This window comes from Larus michahellis, chromosome 4, assembly GCF_964199755.1.
Source record: "Larus michahellis chromosome 4, bLarMic1.1, whole genome shotgun sequence".
NCBI lineage: Eukaryota > Metazoa > Chordata > Aves > Charadriiformes > Laridae > Larus > Larus michahellis.
Genome location: NC_133899.1, coordinates 22,965,189 through 22,984,281, shown reverse-complemented (window position 1 = coordinate 22,984,281; position 19,093 = coordinate 22,965,189). Strand labels below are relative to the sequence as shown.

Sequence of the window (19,093 nt, the reverse complement as noted above, 5' to 3'; positions counted from 1 at the left end):
AGCTCCCTGCAGAAGTCACCAGGGTGTCCCCTGCACAGGGAGGGCACCGCAGTGGGGAGAAGATGGGAACCGGGAGGCCCATTGCGTTGGGCCGCCATGCCAGGCTTGTTGCCCAAAACAGCCTGGATGTTGCTGTGGAACAGGGATGTGCAGGGAGAGGGACATGCTGCAGCATCCCCCCCCAGACCCCCTGTTCCTCCCCGCGATGGGCTTCAGCAGCACAGCCACGCCGTGTGCCGTGGGCAGGTGCCACTCCCAGGCTCTGCCTTGCGCCTGCAGGGACGAAGTCCCCACCCAGGTGGTACCATGGGGCCGATGTGGCCCCTTCTCCCAGGGGACTTACAGAGCTGGTCATGGGGCTCGTGCTGACCCATGACAGGACAGGCCATGGCACGTGGAATAGGGCGATGGGGCTGGTAGGGGACATGCCCGTCCCCTCCCGTGGCGCTGGGTCTGCTTGTGGTCCTGGGGGAGCTGTGACCCACGGCTGTTGGGGTCCAGCCCCCACGGTGACACGAACAAGGGACAAGGGCTGGTGCTTTCTAGAAAAGGTTTTACTGTCCGTTGCAATATATTAATTGATGATGCATATTTCGATAAAACAATTAAAAAATCCCACTTGTTCGGAGGGAGGGGAGTGGGAGGCGAGGGGCCGCGGAGGGGCAGTGCCCGGAGGGAGCAGGTGTCGCAGTGGGGCTCCCAGAGATGCGGGTGGTGGGAGAGGGCAGCGGGCAGCCCCGCTCGCCCCCTGCCCATCGGCCCTGACAGCGCCCCAGTGCCCGCAGGACCCCACAGCTATAGGGTGAGGAGGGTGCCGTCCTCCCGCCTGCTGCCCCGGCCGGGACTGCCATCATGGCTGCCGAGGGACTGCAGGGAGCCCTGCGAGCTGTGCGGGGACAGGCTCCGCTGGAGGGGTCCGTCCGCGGGGCCCCCGTTGGGGCAGCCCCTGGGGATGTAGTGGGGCGCGCTGTCACTCTCGATGACCAGGTCACCCTCCTCGTCACTCTCGGCCGTGCTGTAGTTGCTCAGGTACTGCGAGGCGGGGCTGGGGGTCTGCTGGCTGGGGGTGCTGTCCGTGGACATGCCCGAGCTGCCCGAGGCCTTGCTGCTGCGGATGACGTTGTTGCGCTGGTTGGCTGGCTTGACGGTGATGATGAGGTTGTGGCTGTTGGCCACCATCATGTCTGTCACCTGGTCCAGGGACTTGCCAGCCACGTCGATGCCGTTGACCTCCAGGATTTCATCGCTCACCGCCAGCAGCCCCGTGCTCTCAGCCAAGCCACCCTTCACCAGGCGAGAGATGAAGATGCCGGGCACCTTCTCGACGCCCTGCGGGGCCACACGCACGCTAACACCGTCGCGAATGTAGAAACCCAGCGGCTTGTCGGAGCCGTGCTTGTGGAGCCGCACACGGCGGTGGGTCTCGGGCAGGATGTCCACGTCGATGATGGAGGAGATCTGGCGGAAGTCCTGGGGCATGCCGATGAGGAGGTGAGGCTTGGCCCGGTAGTGTGCGGGGCGCAGCAGCCCCTTCTTCTTCCGCTGCAAGGAGTTCGAGGCGAAAACGCTGGCATCAGACTCTGCTGTAGGGAGCAAGGGAGGACACGGGTCAGGAACCGCAGACGCCCTGGGACGCAGCCGCGTGCCCTTGGCTCCAGGTGCAAGCGGAGCTGGCCGGAGAAGTGCCCTGCTCATGGGTCTCACCGGCTTTTCCTCCCCGGAGCATCACCCCAGCTTTTCCTCCTGCAGCCTGTCTCCGCCGGGCCCATCTCCTGGGATTACCCAGCGTACACGAGGCCAGGATTAGTGGGATCGAGGCGGTGATTCAGCCTTAATCACACTTTAAGCCAAACTCTGTGGTTTAACACTAGAGCTGCCAGCCCTGATGGCCTGGGAGCCACGGCCATGCCCCAGTTTGAGTTTGGGGAGACCCCCACACCCCCCGGCATGAGGGGGTGCTGCGGTGGCAGCCAGCTCCCCAGGGCGAGTCCGGACCCTGAGACAGCACCAGAGTCCCTTGTCCCCACTGGAGCAGGGCCATTGCTGTCACAGCGTGGGGATGGCCGCAGCTGTGTCCTGCAGAGCCCCGCCATCCCCAAGGATGGAGACTCCCCTCCTCCTGGAGACCCATCCCAGGGCTGCAGCATCCCCAGGGCTCCTGAACATCCCAAAATGTGATTTGTGCCACTGGCTCTTATTGCACCACCTGGCACCACCACACAGGTTTTGACTCCATCCTCCTTGACCTAGCACAGCTCCGTGGGGCCCGGTTCTGCCACGTCTGCTCCTTGGCTGCATCTACCAGGTGCTGGGGAGCCTCCCCTGGGCCCTCTCTGTTTTTTCCCCATCCCTGTCCATGGGAAAGTCCAGATCTGGGTGCCGCATTGCTGACACGCTCCCCACAGTGCCCCCCACCAGCACCGGGACCCTGCTCCAGCTATAGGGGGTGCTGGGGATGCCCCCAAGCCCAGGGGACGTGGGGTTTCTCCCTTGCCAAGCCAGCCTGCCAGGGCTCCTGGGTTATAAATATCTCCCTGCACACACAGCCTGACATATTTTTAGCCTGGGGAAGGGTGGCGGAGGCTTTCCCACAGCTATTTCAGCGCACAGCTCCTCTCCAAGGGGCACGGAGTGACTGGGCCAGGCAGGTCCAGCACCCCATGGACAAGCCCACTGGCCAAGCCCAGGGATGTGCCAGGCTTTCCTCCGCCCTTCCCGTGAGCCGAGCCCAGCTAAGAAGGGCCAGCACCACCATTCCCGCTAGGCTGCCCCACGGGGACAGCTTCACCCGATGGGGTGACAGCACAGAGAGGAACTGGGCTGCGGCCTTTGCTTTTTGACCCCCTGCAGCAGGACAGGCTGCGCGGAGCCCACCGAGGGGTGCACCCCTATGTGTGCACAGCTTCCTGCGCCCGGCGTGTGAGAGCGGCTTCTGCAGCCACATTCCTCACCAACCCGGACTGGTTCGACGACAGCCCAGCCCCGGGATGACCTGGATCCATTTTAAATCAGCTGTGACTCACCCGGGGCTCGCTCCTGGCCTCTCCACACACCTCCCGTGGTGCTGCCAGCCCCACGGCCCCTCTGCCGTTGGCACGGCTGGGTGCGGGTACTTGCAAGCGCTGCCCCTTCACCCTCCCTATCACACTGCCCACAGTTCCAGGGCCATGGCTGCTCGCTCTCTGCCTTGTGCCAGCTCGGCGTGGTACAAGCTTCCTGAGCCGCAGCCGGGGTCAAACTGTTGGCCCAGGAACGGGAAGGTTCGGTACCGGCAGCGGCAGCCCCAGAGCACACCACAGGCTCCAGCTCCCTCCTGCCAGCAGCCTGGATCACCACTGCCGGCCCCAATGCCGCGTGGCCCCAGAGGAAACACGTGTCCAGGGCACCCTCCATCACCCCGATGCAAGAGCCCGGGAAAAGCAGCACAGTGGCCAGAGCCGGCCACCGGCATCACCCCTCGCCCAGGGACTTTGTACCACTAACACGAGCTGGAAACACAGGGTTGCTCTGGGCGTGATGTTGGGACAACTGGGGCTTTTAGATCAGGCTCCAGCTTTGAGCACTGCTGCTTGTTGGTGCTACCAAAGAGAACGCCTCGGTGCTACTAAATTGAGTGGAAGGAGATGGGCTTGTCTCCATTTGCCCAGTGAAGAGGAGACGTACGCGGGGTGTTCGTCACTGTGAGGTTTCATCCTCACTGGGACGCTGCTATCACGGTGATTTCGCGTTCCTGCATGAGGAAGCTGCTCTCTGGGAATGTGCTGCTGTGGTCAGGGCAAGCCCCGGGCTGCCAGGAGGAGAAGAGCCTCCTCCCACCACCAAAAACTTGGTGGCACCCCAAGAGCTCTACCAAAATGATGGCTGCTGGCACCTCGGGGCAGGGAGCCAACGGGGCCTCCCCGCATGGTGCTCACGGGAATAACACTGTTTTCCGGGAGCCCACGCAAGCCCTGCTGGAAAACGCAACTTCAAAGGGGTGAATTGAAGGATTTGCCTTTGCTCGCTGGGGCACGTGGGGCTGGGCTGGCGTGGGTGCCTTTGCCACGGGGAAGGGCTGCCGGGGAGAGCCCATGTGGGTGCCACGGCCCCAGTGGGGCTCCAGGAGCCTCCCAGTGCTGCCACCTCCGGATCCGTCCACCATCGTGGTGGCTGGAGGGTACGTGACCAGCCGCCACCACCGCTGACACAGCCCGAACATGGAATCAGTGGTACCACAGGACATGGCTTATCTCCCTTGATGGGGAGGACAGATACGGGGCCTTTCTTTGGATCCAGTGCCCCTCTCCAGCTCCCACTTACCCTTCTTCTGGATGATGACCCTGAGGAGGGGGTTGGCGGAGGACACGGCTTTGTGGTAGTTGTCGTCATTGTTGATGGGCAGGAGGTCACCATGGACATCTGTGTAGCCCAGGAGCACATCCACCCGCGGGATCTGGTGCACCGTCTGCAGCAGGCGGTAGAAATCCTGGAAGCTGCCCGCGCTGGAGCGCTTCATGGCAAAGCGGCGAAATTCGGCGTCGAACTGCGGAGGAGGAGGAAGAGGAGGAAGAGGGTGAGGCTGGGCAGGGCTGGCTCCGGCTGGCAGGACCGATGCAGGCAAGGCACTGCGCAGAGCTGCCCCGGGGCAGGCAGAGCCCGGCACCACTGGATCCAGAGCCCCAGCAGCACCAAGGCAGCAGTGCCTGTCGGCCAGACCCCATCTTGAAAGCAAAATAAAAGGAGTGGAAAGGTTTTCCTGCCCAAAAAATGAAGCAACGAGGCAGAGAGGTGCCCATATGGCAGAGGAAGGACCCTCTGTCAGTACTGCCAGCCACGGTGGGCACTGAGCTGCCAGGAGGCCCTTCCCTTCGACACAGGTGCTGCGGTAGCACCCGGTGAGCAACAGCGCTAATTATTGCCTCCTTCAGTCACGACAAAGGGGAAGCCAATTAAGAACAGGCTGAGGAATGCTGTGAGGATCGTGCTGCCCGAGGGGGCTCGCGCTGATCCTGGGGCAGGTGGTGGCCGGTGAGCCCCGGGAAAGAGGACACCACTCACCCCAACAGGGGTCCCGGGCAGGCAAGGGCACAGCTGGGCAAGGGCGCAGCAAGGGAGTGCGCACATCTGGATGAGCACAGGGTGGACACAGATGGATGAGGCCATACATCTGGGTGAGGGCACACAGCTGGGCGAGCATTCACGTGGGGACCACAGCTGGGCGAGCACACAGCCCTGCGAGCGCGCACATCTGGGCGCACGGCAGGGCGTTCATCCCTTGCTGGGGGTGCACATCTGGGGGACAGTGTAGGTGGGGATGTGCGTGCCCCCGGCGAGTGTGCACATCTGGGCGAGGTGCGCTCCCGGCGTGACCGCACACCCGTCCCGCATACCGGCACCGCGCTCCGGCGAGGGCGCGCAGCCGCCGAGCGCTCCCCGGCTGCGCTCCCACGGCCGGTGCCGGCGGCGCCGAGCGGGCCCGGCGGACCCCGGGATGTCGGGACACCGCGGCCGGGCTCGGGGAGGCCCCGGGAAGCGCTGCCGCAGCGCAGAGGAGCGGAGCGCCCGCCCGGCCGGGCTCCCCCGGTGCGCGGTGCCGCCCCACGTGTGCTGCCGGCCGTGACCCGGCGGTACCGGTACCGGCCCCGACCCGGCGGGCGCTTACCTTGCTCTTCACCTCGATGACAGGCTCGGCGGAGCGCGGCGGCGTGCGGTGATGCTTGGCCATGCTGCGGGCCGGGCCGGGCCGGGCCGGGCCGCGCCGCGCCGCGCCGGGCCACGGGGCCGCGCCGCCGCCAGCGCCGCTCCCGCGGCCACGGGGGATTTTCACCGGCCATGACGTCACCGGGCAGCAGGCCGGGCGCCGCCGCGCCATTGGCCCAGGCGGGGCGGGGGGCGTGGCCGGAGGATTGCTGACAACGTCGCCGTGGCAACGGGGGCGGGGCCGGGCGGGCAGGACCCCCGCCCCCCGGTAACCCCGGGCGTCCCGCCGCCGTCGGGAGCCCCGTTAGCGGCACAATTAGGCCCAACCCGGGGACGCCGGACTCTCACGCGGGGCCACCGACCCCACGAGTGTCACCGGCAGGAGCCTCCGCTCCCCCCGGGGGTTTCCCAGCGTGGCCCGGGGGGTCCTGCCCCTCCCGCTGCCCCTTTGCCCCTTGCTCGGCCGCTGCCCCCTTCTCGGTGGGTGTCTCTTCGGCAGAGGGCTGGCGGGTCACCGGGGCATCAGGGGACGTTTCAGCCTGGCTTGAGACATGCGGCCCTGCCACTTGTCCCCGAAAGTGTCCCCCCTCGGTTACACTTTCCCGCCAGCTTTTCCCCCGCCCCGTCTGGCAGGGAAGCTCCGTTATGGAGCCTGGGAGGGTCGGTGGGTTCGGGGACGCGTCGCTTTACCGGGCAGTGGGACAAGTGAGCGGAAGGCCGGGAACTGCTGGAGGTCACTAGCAAAGTGCTGGCGTCGCTGTGCCCGAGCCAGGAGCACCCCTCCTGCCGTGAGTGACACCTTGGGGACGCGTCTCTGGCACAACTGGCTCTGTTCAGGTGCAGAGAAGTGGCCCTGTCCCTCCAGAGCTCCCCAGTGCTGCCAGCTCCCTGCCTGCTCCGGGGTCACCAGTCCCAGAGCCTGAAGAAGACCAACGTCTCACTCAGCAGCACCGAGGTGGCTGCCGCGCCAGCTGAAGGAACCACGCCAACTGCTCCGTGAAACACTTTTTAAAGCCGGATGCTAACGGAAGAAACGCATCGAACCAAATCCCGAGAATCAGCCCAGCTCGCCTGGATCACGCTGTCCGCTGATCCTTGCCCTATGCCAGCCTGCAGAGCAACCTTTGAACGGCATGAAATTGCATCAGACCCCGGCATCACAGCAGCACCAGGCCCACGGCAGCTGGACTGTGGGTCCTGGCAGCCCCTTGCCCTGCATCACTGCAGCCAGGTGAGCAAAAGCAGCACACTGGGCTGCAAGGCCGCGGGACACCTCCTCGCCTACCGGCAAGTTCTCCACCGGCTGCTCCTGCTGTGCTGAGAGATTGCCATGCGGTGAAAACGAGCCTGACCGTACACTGAGCTGTAAACTCGTCAGCAATTTACCCCCCTCCCAGGTGCTTTTTTTTTTTTAAACAGAGTAATTGTGTTGAGGTCAGAGAGATAATCCTGATTTACACCAGGGTTAATGTTTGCGCAGGTGACAAAAGAAGCTTGCAACCCTTCATCTCCAATTTTGGTCAATCAGAGTTAATTGTTCAGCAGGACGGTGGGGGTGACATGCTGGTGATGCCTTCTGTTTTGCGCTGTGTCCCCAAATTGGCGGCTACAGAGCGAGAGCTAAGCTAATCAAACAGTATCGGGGCAGGTATTTGTTTTGCCTTAGTTCCAGGAGCTCTGAATCAGCCTTGGGGACTGGAGCACGTGCTACCAAATGTCCAGATGTGTCCACCGACTTCAGATCCAGCAGTTCTTGGCTGCTCTGGGGGAGGGCAGTGAGGGCCTGGCCCTCCGGGGGGCTGAGCACCCCCTGACTTGGAGGGTTTGGCATCACAAGAGCACTGGGGTTGGTGGGCACCAGGGGAGGTCGTTCCTCCAGCCCCTGCTCAAAGCCTGGCCAGCGCTGGGTCCAGAGGAGGTTGTCCAGCACATTCCTGTGAGTGGGCGGTTTTCCCAGGAATGGCTGGGGCAGGAGATGGGCAGCTCGGGTGAGGTCTGCCTCCCCTTTCCATGACAGGGGGGAGGGACGCAGGAGTTTGAGACAGGATCAGCACCGTGGCTGCAGCTCCACAGGCCAGCAGCAGCACAGGGAGTACCAGCAAAACGCACGCACAGAGCCCGAGAACTTCATTTGATACAGACATCTCCACAGCTTTGCTCTGTCCCTGCCACCCACGGGAGCCCTCTGGGCACTCCAAGCAAAGGCTGCCACCGAGAGAGCCGCAAACAAAGTCACCTTGACCTTAACAGGGGACATTGGCAATGGGTGGCCTTGGACACGGTGTTTGTCTTTCCCTCCTCCACTGCCATCAGGAACTGGGGGACAGGGATCAGGGTCCCTGCAGCAGAGTGAGCGCGGCAGACAACGTCTCCTTGCCTCGGTGCGGACAGAGAGCTGAGGCTGGGGAGGGAAAGGCCACCTGAGCGCCGAGCCTGTTGGGAGGCAGCCGAGGGCAGGGCAGGCGGGGAGCACCACCTCGGCTCTGAAACAATTCCTGCTGCCGCTGTGCTTGGTGTGGAGAGGGATGTGATACAGGAATGGGCTCCCGGCGTTCTCCAGCCTCCCAAGGATATGTCCTGGCAGCCGCAGAGGGTCCGTTGGACCAGACATAGGCTCGGTTCATTACTTTGTGATTTTATTTTTTTGGCTCCCAAGGCAGCGATACCCCGTGGCACAGCTCTTCCCCAGGAACTGGAAAGGTGATGCATCCCTGAGGCGGAGTGTCTTTTCTGGTTGCAAAATCTGTTACTGGCTGCAAACTCATCTGTGCCTTTGGGCAACAAGTCCGGCTGCCAAGGAATACTGAGCAGCTAGTGAAACGCACAGAGTGAATACATGGTGATGACAGATAGCACTGACTTCTCACTTTCCTATGATATTGTTTTAAAGTACGCTAAAACCCCCTCCTGGTGCATCAGGATCATTGCCGCTGGTTTCCCCCTGCCAGATCGCGTTTCAAAGGAAGATGGGTATGGGGAAGAGGACTCAGAAGCTGCCATTTTACATTTTTAGGGGCTTTTCTTTTTGGTCAGTGATGACTTCTTGAATTACCACTTTTCCCCACACAGGGCACTCCTTTTGACCCCATGGCAGAAGCGTGCTGCGTCCTGTCCCCAAAAGTCAGAAATAGTCCCACTGAGGTAGCTACGCAGATCTGCTACAATGACCATATGCCGAAAAAAGGCCGATGATGTCTCACTGGGACAAGGCTGTGGGTGCGCGGGTCCCACAGAGAGCTGCGCTGCTCCTGCGGGCCAAGAGGAGACGGAGGAGCAAAGCCAGGGATCCCTAAAGCTGCTGTTGCTGCGGAAGCTGATGCGTGCTGGGGCTTTCGCCGGAGGGACCACAGCGCCCAGCCCCGCCGCGGCATGGCAGTCAGGCCAGAGCAGGCCGAAGTGGGCCGGAGTGGGCTGGTGGGCGGTGGGCTAGGTGTCTGAAGGAGCCCAGTTCCGCGTCCCCTCTCCCTGCTCGGTGCCGGGACCGGTGGGGCTGCCGGTGCTGCGGCCTGCCGGACGGGCCTCCTCGGTTACCTCAGGCCCAGTGCAGCCCGGGGGTGCCGGGAGGCCGTGGCGGCCCGATGAGGCCGCTCCCCTGCCTGCGGGGCCCGCGGGCGGAACAGGCCTGGCTGGCCCCGGGCGGGCTGGAGGGAGAGCAGGGCCTGGCGCCGGGGAGACAGCGGGAACGGCCCCGCCGCCCTGCAATGGCCGCCCGGCCCTCACGGCCTCGGCCCGGTGTGTGGGGGTGATCACGGTCGCCATGGTGACGCTGCGCCGGGCGTTGGAGCCCCGCCCCCTCAGCGGCACCGCCCAATCAGCCCCTCAGCCTGCCGCCACCGCCCTCCCACGGCGCCGCACGCGGGGCTGCGTCCCATTGGCACACGTAGCATCTCCCGCCCCCCGCTCCCGCCGCGGCCAATCGGCTGCAGCCACCGCGGCCCTGCGGCAGGGCGGGGCGCGGCGCGCGTCTATAAAAACGTGGGTGGGGCAGAGGGGGGCGCCGCTGTCCTTGCCGTCCGCCTGCCATGGAGGAGCCGCTGTCGCTGCTCGTCCGCAGCCCCACGCAACGGCACCCCGATCTCCGCCTCCGCGCCGGCCCCGCATGGACCGTGCGCCGCCTCAAGGCCGAGCTGCGCCGCCTCGTCCCCGGGGCACCGGTAAGTGCGCGGCACCCTCAGCGCCCGCCGCCCAGCCCCTTCCCGCCGCCGGGGCGCTGAGGGGGGAGCGGCGCAGCCTTCCCTGGGTTGGTGTAGCCGCCGCCTCCCTCCCCCCTCCTTTCTCCCCCCGCACCCCGTTGCATCAGCTGCTCGGCGGGCAGTGGGCCCGGCTCGGGGCTTGGCCGGGCTTCTCCTTCGGCCGCCGTTAAACATTAACGGCCCTCCACGGACGGGGCGGCGTCGTGCCTGGGGGTGCGGGTGGGCCAGCGCGCCGCGGGGTTGGCGAGTGGGCTGAGGCACGTCGTGGGGGGTGTTTTTGGAACCTCTTTACCCCGCAGGGGGCACGGCGAGGTGACTGGGTCTGTAGAGGTGTTTGCTGGTGGAAGTGCAGAAGTTCGTCTCCCTTTGGAGCCGCGGGTCCCGTGAGGTGGCACCGCGGGGGCTCGGTGGCCGCGGTGCTCCAGCAGGACGTGCGTGGCTGCCTTCGGCCCCCGGAGCCCGGCGGGGGCTGTGCGGGGGTCGGGAGGCTGTGGCAGAGCTGCTGGGATCCTCCGGTGGGGTGTAACGCGTTTGAGGCCGCCTCCAGCGCTGGCCAGATCAGAGGGTGCTCCAGAACCAGAGATGTTTTTGTCCGGACTGCAAAAGACCCAGCATGTAACAAAGTTCTCTGCCAAAGGGGTGCTTTATATCCTCCTGCTGATTGACACCTCGGTGGTCTTGTGCTTCACTGTTCAGTTATTCTAATCTCATCAGCAGAATTTAGATGTGCACAATTCCCTGTGCACCTTAATGTGTGGGGTGCATCCAGCTGTGCGTCTCTGACCATCTGGCTGCAAGCTGTGTCACTCTGCGCTCGCATGTGCTTGGCAGGGCAAGTCACCCTGTTCTTTGTTTTTTCTCTTCAAAGCCTGAAGAGGACCAAAAGCTGATTTATTCTGGGAAGCTGCTGCTTGATCATCATTATCTGAGAGAGTTGCTGCCAGAGGTATATAAAACAAATCTTTTATGCTGCGCTGAAATACATCTGGAAAAGTGATATTTTTTTTAACATGTCTTTCATTTCATTTTAGCATGGGGAGTTGCATGCTCTTCATTTGGTATACAACTTCAAGACTGCAAATGTGCAAGAAACTAATGCAGAGGTACTTAGACTAAGTTAACGTGCTGCTCTGAATCTTGGGATTGTGACTAAAATAGCCATTCGATACTTCCCATTTTTAAAGTTCACTGATACCACAGTTTTTTTTTTCTACTAGTGCAATGGCAGTATTACTTTGTGATAACTTGGTTAGGAATGTGAGAATGTGTTCGGATAAAGCTGAGTAAAAAAAATCGGCTCTACGGTTCATCTGTAAAGATTCTCATGGCATCTGTTAAGAAATGTCAAAACCATAATCCAGTTGTAACATACTGCTCAGAGGAGAAATGCTTTCTGGTAAATTTAGTTTTATTAAATAGAATATGACCCGTCATCTCCCAGGCTTTTTTGGACAGAGACTGTGCTTGTGAGCAGAAGACACTGTAGTTAGAGTGGACGTGGGTTCTGATCTGTGTATGGGGTGTGGGAAGGAAGAAGGCTGTTAGCTGGAGACATATTAACCGCTCATTAATGACTCAGCCTGTAGGGTGGAAACCAAAGATGAGCCTTAGCGCTTGGACTGAGTACTTACTGGTCTTAAGTGCAAATGGCCAAAACCATTTTTTACTTTCAAGTGGATGTGCGGATGTGTCTGGAGGTATGTTTATATTGCCCATTATGGGCAATTTGAGCTTATCCTGCCCATGTCTGGTGGTTGTTAAATGTGAGCCAGCTTTGGTCTGGATCTTATACTGATGTATTGCCCTAGCACAGCTCTTGAATTCTGTGTACAGCAGCTTGTGTATGTGAGTACAGACTTTCCGTAGCTAAAAAGTCAAACTGTCTTGAGTGCAATTCCCTCTGTGTCTTCCAGTTGCATTTTTATAGCTACATGGGACCTGGCTGCATGCATAAAAATTAATAAAGGTGTAGATCTGTTGAAAGTGAAGAGTGGCATCAAGTCAGTTTTACATGCCAGTCACTCTTTAAGGAGCTTTAAAATACTGATGGAGGTTCTTGTGGCATGGTGCCCAAGAGCAGCATCAGCTCTGTGGCAGCACCTAGAGGTACTGTGCAGGACAAAGTATGAACTGTGTAGCAGTTATAAAATTAGAGCCTGTTCAGTGTAGTGTAACCTCTTTGCATAAAGCTTGCATATTGTCCTGAATAAACCTGGTTAACTGCATCGCTGTCCCTAGGTTAAAGCCGATCAACACAAGTTATCGTCAGAAGCCAGTCAAGAACCATTTGTATCTTCCTCAAATGGTGAAAGACGGAGATGCTCTTCTGGTGGCCAGTCGTCAGCAGAAGGCAGTAACAGGTAATTAGAACTTTCATGTATGTACTGAGACTTTTAAAATGGTGGCTTTGTGTTGGATGCCAGCTCCTTATGCCACACCCATTAAGTCCATAGAACGCGGGCCAAAGATGATGAGGTTATACATAAAAGCTTTAGTGGACATGGAAGAAGCTGAAGGAAGATGCACTGTTCTGTTAGTTGAAAATCTTCCCTTTATTCATGTGGGCAAAGAGATGCCTTTAATATTAGAGAAGGAAGAATTAATTTTCCATTTGGATGCACAAAATGGCAGAATCTATTGACATTGTACTGTAATAAATGATTCTTGCAGTTTGTCCAGTATTTGCTAATGAATGTGTTCAATTTTTTGACCAAGGCTGGAAACGGTTCGGCATCCCTTCCAAAATGTGGCTTCTGGCTTCTCTGCATATACAACCTACAGCATGCTTCAGATGTCCTGGCTTCAGCAGATTTATGCAAGACAATATTACATGCAATAGTAAGTCTCCCGTGCAAAGCTACCAGTAGAAAGTAGAAACTGTAATACAAGGAAGTAGCTTCTTCCTCTCTTGATGGTGGTGGAAGACTCTTTCATCATAACTTACGCTGAGTAGTGTGGGAATGTGCCTCTAACTGTCATGTGGTGCTTTTGGTTTACTGTTTAGGCCAGTGGTTTTGAATCTTACACATTGCAGATCTGACTCCCTTGAGGGAGTGGGAGGGCAGGTGTCTGTAGAGAAAATGTAATCCTGCTGCTGAGCCTTAGTTCTTCACCATTTTTCTAGCTGCTTAAAGTACTACCTTTAGATTGCTCTAAAGAATTTATTTGCAGGGTGTTGAAAGGTAGAGTAGAAAGGGTGTTGAAAGAGTAGAAGGTGTCTGGTTTGATTTGCTGAAGTCATTATACAACTATTTCATCGTTGGAACTAAAACTTGTTGTTGAGCCTTCTGTAGCCTCTAAACTTGATGCTCTCTGCTTGCATGTGATCTGCCTCTATACTTAAAGATGGACAAATTTTCGGTGCCTGTGTGAAGTATGAAAAGATTTGACTAAGCCTTATCCTGTACTTGGTGTTCTCTGGTTTCAGCTTGGCTTCTACTGCTGCACCTGCTGACCCCTCCCATGCACGGCGTTCTCAGGAGATACCCGTGGCCCCAGTGACGCCCCCGGCTCCTCTCCCAGACCCGTTTCCTGCACAAAATCAGCCTGGAAACCAGAATGCCGCTGCCCAGGTTAATGCAGTGGCCAACCAGAACTTGCGGATGAATGCCCAAGGGGGTGCCCTGATGGAGGAAGAGGAGGAAGGCGGCAATCGAGATTGGTTGGATTGGCTCTACTCAGCAACACTCTTCTATGTTTTTGTCAACATCGTCTATTTCTACTCCAGTGTCAGCAGATTCCTCCTGGTTATGGGTGGCACTGTGCTGATGTATCTGTAAGTGTATGGTATTAATATTTACTGCAGTATTCAGAAATGTTTCACTGAAGCACTGGGCTCTGCACTGCGGTCAGCTTTCTGGCAGTCAGGCTTCCTATGACTGTGGTACCTGGAAAGGGTGAACCACTCCTCTGTCCTGGTATAACTCGGTGTTTAGCAAAAATGTAAGCGTAGCCTATGCCTGGATTAAATGAAGAATGGGTGATAGTGGCTTTTGTACTCGTGCTTCTGGTGTGGCTGGCTTTCTTCTTAGCAAACTACTTGAAACTTAAGTAGCTCTCAGGGTAAAGCCCCAGCAGCTCAGCAGCGGGTTCAATACAGTAAAGGACAGTTGCTTGAAGGGGAGCAAGTGTTTGAAGCCTGGGAAGAGGGTCTCACACCCACTACCCAAGTTGCGTACCCCCACAGATTTTTCAACTGTGTGTTGCCTCTCTGGAGAGGGGACCAAGCTAAACTGAATGCAGTGTCCTGAATTGCCTTTGAGCCTGTCTGGGGGGGGGGAAAGTCGGGATAAATCTCATGAAGCACGATACAGATAATGGGCCTTCAGTTGATGTGCTTAGGATGTCTTGTCTGGGAGGGATGATCTGCCCCCTCAAATTCTTCAATCAGAAATTCTTCAGTTGGTGGGTCTCTGAGTTGAAACTGGAGCAGCTCAAATGATCAGCTCTTCCAACCTCTATGCAGACTTGGAAAGTGAAGGTTAATTCCTGCATTAAAACTCCTGAAATTTTACTATTGATAATTCTAAAGAGTAACTCTGAATAAGCTTATTGTGGGTTACAAGGTGCAGGTGCTGTAGAGATAGACCTTTTAAGAAGGTCTGTATGGCCTGTTAGGTTTGGTAAGGTAGTGCTGTTTCGTATGTTCTTTGTGCCCTTTTTTAGGGTGAGTGCAGAGGAGTTACCCGGGGTGTATGTAACATGGTAAACGGGCAGGATCCAACTCTCTCTACCTGTAGCAGCGTGCTCCAGCAGGCTGAGCGCTGATTAAGTAGAGAGAAACCTGGATGTAGTGTCGCTTATTTTGAATGTGAGCACATGCTCCTCCCTCGTGGTCTGCTGCTGACAGGAGGCTTTGAAAGTACTTGCAGGGTCAGGGCAGAAAGGGCCCTAGTGTGCTGAGCTTGCTGTCTGCAGCTCTGAGCAGTCAGATTTTACCCGAACTGTGGTGGTGTAACAGGAAGGAGTGGTTTTTAACCAATACTAAAAAAAACCCCCACTGTGTTGGCTTCCCCAGGCACCATGTTGGATGGCTTCCTTTTAGACGAAGACCGGTTCAGCCCTTTCCAGGCAATGCTCCTCCTCAAGCTGCTGTGAACCAGGACCAGAACAATAACTTACAGGTACTGTCTTGGTGGTTTTTTTTTTTTTAAACCATGAGCGTGAAACCCTGTGAAGTTTTGCCTTCAGTTTACCCATTAAATGTAGGAGCAAAAACTTCATTCTATAAACTTTCATCAGAAGCTGTCTTCCGTGGAGGAATAATTGCCAGCCTGCTTCCTCCTTTGTAGCTAACTCCTCTGTCCTACAAATTAGCTCGAGCTGGATGTCATCTTCTAGTTGTTTCTAGCCTTTAGGACGGAGAGTGGTGGAGAATGGTCTGTCACAGGCTGAACAGGTTTTGTACCTGAAGGCAGTGTTTAGAGTGCTTGGTAGGATTTGAGTATGTAAGCACTATGAGGCTTGCATTTCAGCTGATGCTTCTGGCTGGTGTCAGTGGAAGTCACTTAATTGTAAATACATACCTGCTTTACCTGATGAGGCGCTTCATGTCTGTCCTAAACAGTGTTCTTGGACACACAGCAGGAGGTAACTAGCGTGCAGCTTGTTTTTTAACTTTGTGGTTGTCTGGGGATGCTTGCGTGCTTTTTATATTCTGACAGTGACGTTTGGGTAACACAACGTGCAGTTTGACACCTGACTCCTCTAAATCACTTCTGCAATCATCTTACTTACCAAACACCCTTTATTTTGGCAGGGGGGAAATGCAGGCAGAGCAGATGAATCCGAGGCACCTCCTGATGAGGGACAAGTTTTACAAGAACTGCAGCAGGTCAACCCCTCACTTATGAGCACGGCATGGGTTTTTTTTAAGACTTTCTTTGCATCCCTCCTTCCAGAAGGGCCTGGAGTGACCCGCAACTGACTTGTCACCAGTCTACTCGTCTGAAAGTGCAATGGGACTTAGTCTACCTGAACGCATCGGATACCAACTCCAAACCAGGAGTGAAAGTGGATGGCACTCCCTCTGACTTTCACTGACCAAGCAAATAAAGCTGCGAGAAGCCTTAAGTTATTACAGGCTAGAGACTGAGATGCTTGCCCTCGTTCCAAAGAACTTTGTTCTGTAGCATTTATTAGGTACCCGTGTAGAGGCTTGCCATTGTAAACTTTGTGCTCTAAATGCACAGGCTCTAAGCAGGTGTGCAAAAATGTTAGAGAAGCAAATTGCTTCTTCTGTGCAATGTGATTCCTGTTGGAATGTTTCAAATGCTATTTAAATTACACTGAGTGTAGGATCTCAAAAAAAAAAAGTAAAATCATGGAATCACGGAATATTTCAGAGTCGGAAGGGACCTCTAGAGATCATCTAGTCCAACTCCCCTGCTAAAGCAGGATTGCCTGGAGCACATTACTCAGGACTGCATCCAGGCAGGTCTTGAAAGTCTCCAGAGAAGGGGACTCCACGACCTCCCTGGGCAGCCTGTTCCAGTGCTCTGTCACCCTCACTGTAAAGAAGTTATGAAAATGGTTACAAGACAGCAAAACATCTGCTGTGTTGTCTTGAGGTATTTGCTACTCCCACAAGCAGGCAGAGTGGTTTGAAATTAGCTGGAAGACTAATGAAGCATAGCTAATGTTGCTGGAGGGGTGTTGTGAGGCTCCTGGGCCTTATGGAATGTTTCTGTAATGGCTTAGTTCAATGTGTACCTCTGTTTGCCCTTGGGGTGGAGGGACGCTGTGACAACAGCAGAGGACGCTGGGCAAATATTGTGAATTGCAAACAGTGTGTAATCAGGCAGAGACAGCTGCCGGTGCTGCAGCCGGGCAGGACAGCAGTGCTTGGCCAGGGGCTCTGAGCACCAGGGACCGAGCCAGCCTAGGAGCGTGGTGTGGGCCCTAACTCCTGTTCCCAATCCCTGCCCAGGGGAGGCCTCGGCTTTGCCGGAGACAGCCTGGGAGCAAGTGGGGATGACAGAGGTGTGGGAGCAGCGGGAGGAACCGAGGCAGTGTAAGGGCAGCGGGTGCAGACTTGTAAGTAGTGATGACAACGCAGGGGGTATAGCCTGTGGGTGAGACAGTGTGAGCCTTAAATTAGTTGAGGGAATCTGGGTTAGAGATTAGGGGAAAAATAAGCCTTGAAACTTGCAGGGCAAGGCTGCTGAAAGAATGTAGGAGTCCCAGAGGTTTTCTGGGAATAACATGACCCCGTGCTAGGGCCCAAGTGCTGAATTTGCAGAGAACAGAGAGGACCTCAAGGCTGTGGGTTTAGGAGGCCGTGTTTGTCTTGGCTCACACTTCAACCTGAGTGATTCTGCTGTTTAAATCCTCTTGGTGCATGCAGCACAGCTGGAGTGAACCTCCCTGCTCAGCCATGGGCGTGCTGCAGGGCTGCCCTGGAAGCAGGAGGGTTTGTGCAGGTGGTGATGGTCCACAGGGTGGCAAAGTGGGCAGCAGAATAAACCCAGCTTCTCTACTGCTTTGTCTCCTGAAATCCTCCGGCAGCTTCCGCCAGTTGAAAGCAGACCTCTGTCCTTGCTGGAAAAGAAGCTGAGGGAGAAAAATACTGGCTGCCTTGAGCACCTTTCTTCTCGCTGCAGAAACTTCTAACAGGCTGCTTACTTGAGGAGTCATTGAAGTCCTGTTTGTCACCAAGGGTGTGCTCCTGTCCTCAAGTCGTGGAACATAAAGCTCATAAGAATGAGGTTGCTGCTGAGCAGATAAGCTGGGGCGGGGGGGGCTGACTTCCCCTTTTCTCCAGAGAGACGTTTCACTTGTGCACGTGCTGGTTGTCTCAGCAGCCAGGGATGTCCCAAGGGCTGCGCACTAGCCCAGCGAAGCGTTAGAACCTCCCTCTGCTCTTTGCTCTGTGATCCATTTGTAGCTGTTTGAGGCCTGTGGGATTTGCAGAGCTGTGCATCCCAAGGGTCTCTTCTCGGAGATGCGTCAGGCCAGCCGGAGGTCATCCCACGGCTATTCCCCCACCCTGTTACCGAAAGTGCCAACTGCATCTTCACCACCTCATCCCAGCCCCTCTGCTTCCTGAGAACAGCTCTCGAAATGTCTGCTAGTATTGAAAGTTGTCTCCATGTCAAAGGGAATGATATCGTGGAGGTAAAACCAGGCCTGGTGTACAGCCAGGGTCACAAAATGGTGGTGAGGGGCTTGAGGTCTGTCAATGCTCAGCTGTCTGCCAAGGAGGGTTGGGCAAATGCTGGGAGATGTTTCTTCTAGGCCCATGTCTGTGTCTGCTCATTGGCCTGTGCTACAGAGGAACCCCCCAGAATTTCCTATGTTGGCACTGAAAGTTGTATTTGCTGCTGTTTTGGTTTTGTGGTTTCTTTTTTCAGTTGATTTGGCAGTGCGGAGTCAGTGCTGCAGAAACACAGCTGGTTTCTTTTCCAGCCTTCAACCCAGCTGCCTTTGGCAACTTCAGCTGGGGAAAGCCGGTGCTGAGCTAGGGCCACCTGTGTGTGGCAGCTTATCTTTTGTGTTTTGGTAGGGAACAGAATAGATCAAGGCCAGGTTGGATGGGGCTTTGAGAAACCTGGTCTAGTGGAAGGTGTTGCTGCCCATGGCATTAGATGGTCTTTAAGGTCCCTTCAAACCCAAACCTTTCCATGAAATCAGGTTGGTTTCAGAAGAATTTAATGGGAATCCATGCGAGATGTGCACAAAAGCCCTCGTGGTTGGTTTACCCTCCCAAGTGATAGTCTGTTAAAATCTCTACTGGAGTTTGTGAATTTATTTGCTGCCTAACATCCAAGCCTGGCACAGTCACCGTTTTTAACTGTAAGAAACGACCTCTCTTCAAAGCCGAGTCTCATTTCAACCCAGGATTCCTGCTGCTGGGGCTTGACCGCACAACCCTGGACCATGTGGTCGCAGTCTCTGGCTGCGTGGGACTGAGTGTGGCCCTGCGCCGCTGAGCACGGGGTCAGTGTGAGAGGGGAGCAGCCGGGTTGGGCCTCTGCCCTCCTCGTCTGACCCGCTGTGCGAGTCCCCGAGGTGGTGCTGGAGCCCATCCTGCTGACGGAGCAGAGCGTGGCCGGGCTACCTGGAAGGCGCTATCTGAGGAAGCAGCTGCAGGGTAACACTGAACCTTTGGGTCAGGGCAGCACGAAGATTAATGGTACCATGATGTACTTGTGCTCTGGACGGTGTGGGGGAAAAACAACCCCACTTTATAGGACAATGCTCAGCAAGGTGGTGAGCATGTC

General features: G+C 56.8%; 2 protein-coding genes across 4 annotated transcripts; one reads left to right on the top strand and one right to left on the bottom strand.

Annotated features, from left to right (window-relative positions):
• Nucleotides 1-536: 536 nt before the first annotated feature.
• PARD6A (par-6 family cell polarity regulator alpha) lies at nucleotides 537-5,813 on the bottom strand. 2 transcript variants are annotated; one of them, XM_074583450.1, is made up of 3 exons: nucleotides 5,642-5,813; nucleotides 4,300-4,522; nucleotides 537-1,583 (listed from the first exon to the last, which is right to left on the bottom strand). In XM_074583450.1, exons 1-3 carry the CDS (start codon nucleotides 5,702-5,704, stop codon nucleotides 796-798), a joined length of 1,074 nt encoding a protein of 357 aa, XP_074439551.1. In that variant the 5' UTR covers nucleotides 5,705-5,813; the 3' UTR covers nucleotides 537-795. The 2 variants fall into 2 exon arrangements, with proteins under 2 accessions (XP_074439551.1, XP_074439552.1); XM_074583451.1 differs by having other exon boundaries at nucleotides 537-1,580; nucleotides 5,642-5,729.
• A 3,868-nt stretch (nucleotides 5,814-9,681) lies between these two features.
• HERPUD1 (homocysteine inducible ER protein with ubiquitin like domain 1) lies at nucleotides 9,682-18,600 on the top strand. Of its 2 annotated transcripts, XM_074583444.1 has the most exons (8): nucleotides 9,682-9,833; nucleotides 10,741-10,818; nucleotides 10,904-10,975; nucleotides 12,111-12,232; nucleotides 12,588-12,710; nucleotides 13,300-13,647; nucleotides 14,890-14,995; nucleotides 15,631-18,600. In XM_074583444.1, exons 1-8 carry the CDS (start codon nucleotides 9,702-9,704, stop codon nucleotides 15,796-15,798), a joined length of 1,149 nt encoding a protein of 382 aa, XP_074439545.1. In that variant the 5' UTR covers nucleotides 9,682-9,701; the 3' UTR covers nucleotides 15,799-18,600. The 2 variants fall into 2 exon arrangements, with proteins under 2 accessions (XP_074439545.1, XP_074439546.1); XM_074583445.1 differs by lacking the exon at nucleotides 10,904-10,975.
• Nucleotides 18,601-19,093: the final 493 nt, after the last annotated feature.

What these genes read in the sequence shown, in the direction of transcription:
- PARD6A (XM_074583450.1), bottom strand. Translation starts at nt 5,704, where the DNA reads ATGGCCAAGCATCACCGCACGCCGCCGCGCTCCGCCGAGCCTGTCATC. An exon ending in TCATCGAGGTGAAGAGCAAG is followed by an intron (nt 4,523 to 5,641) that starts GTAAGCGCCCGC and finishes CCTCCTCCGCAG; the next exon opens with TTCGACGCCGAATTTCGCCG. An exon ending in GGTCATCATCCAGAAGAAGG is followed by an intron (nt 1,584 to 4,299) that starts GTAAGTGGGAGC and finishes TGCTCCCTACAG; the next exon opens with CAGAGTCTGATGCCAGCGTT.
- HERPUD1 (XM_074583444.1), top strand. Translation starts at nt 9,702, where the DNA reads ATGGAGGAGCCGCTGTCGCTGCTCGTCCGCAGCCCCACGCAACGGCAC. An exon ending in GGCACTGTGCTGATGTATCT is followed by an intron (nt 13,648 to 14,889) that starts GTAAGTGTATGG and finishes TGGCTTCCCCAG; the next exon opens with GCACCATGTTGGATGGCTTC. An exon ending in ACCAGAACAATAACTTACAG is followed by an intron (nt 14,996 to 15,630) that starts GTACTGTCTTGG and finishes TTATTTTGGCAG; the next exon opens with GGGGGAAATGCAGGCAGAGC.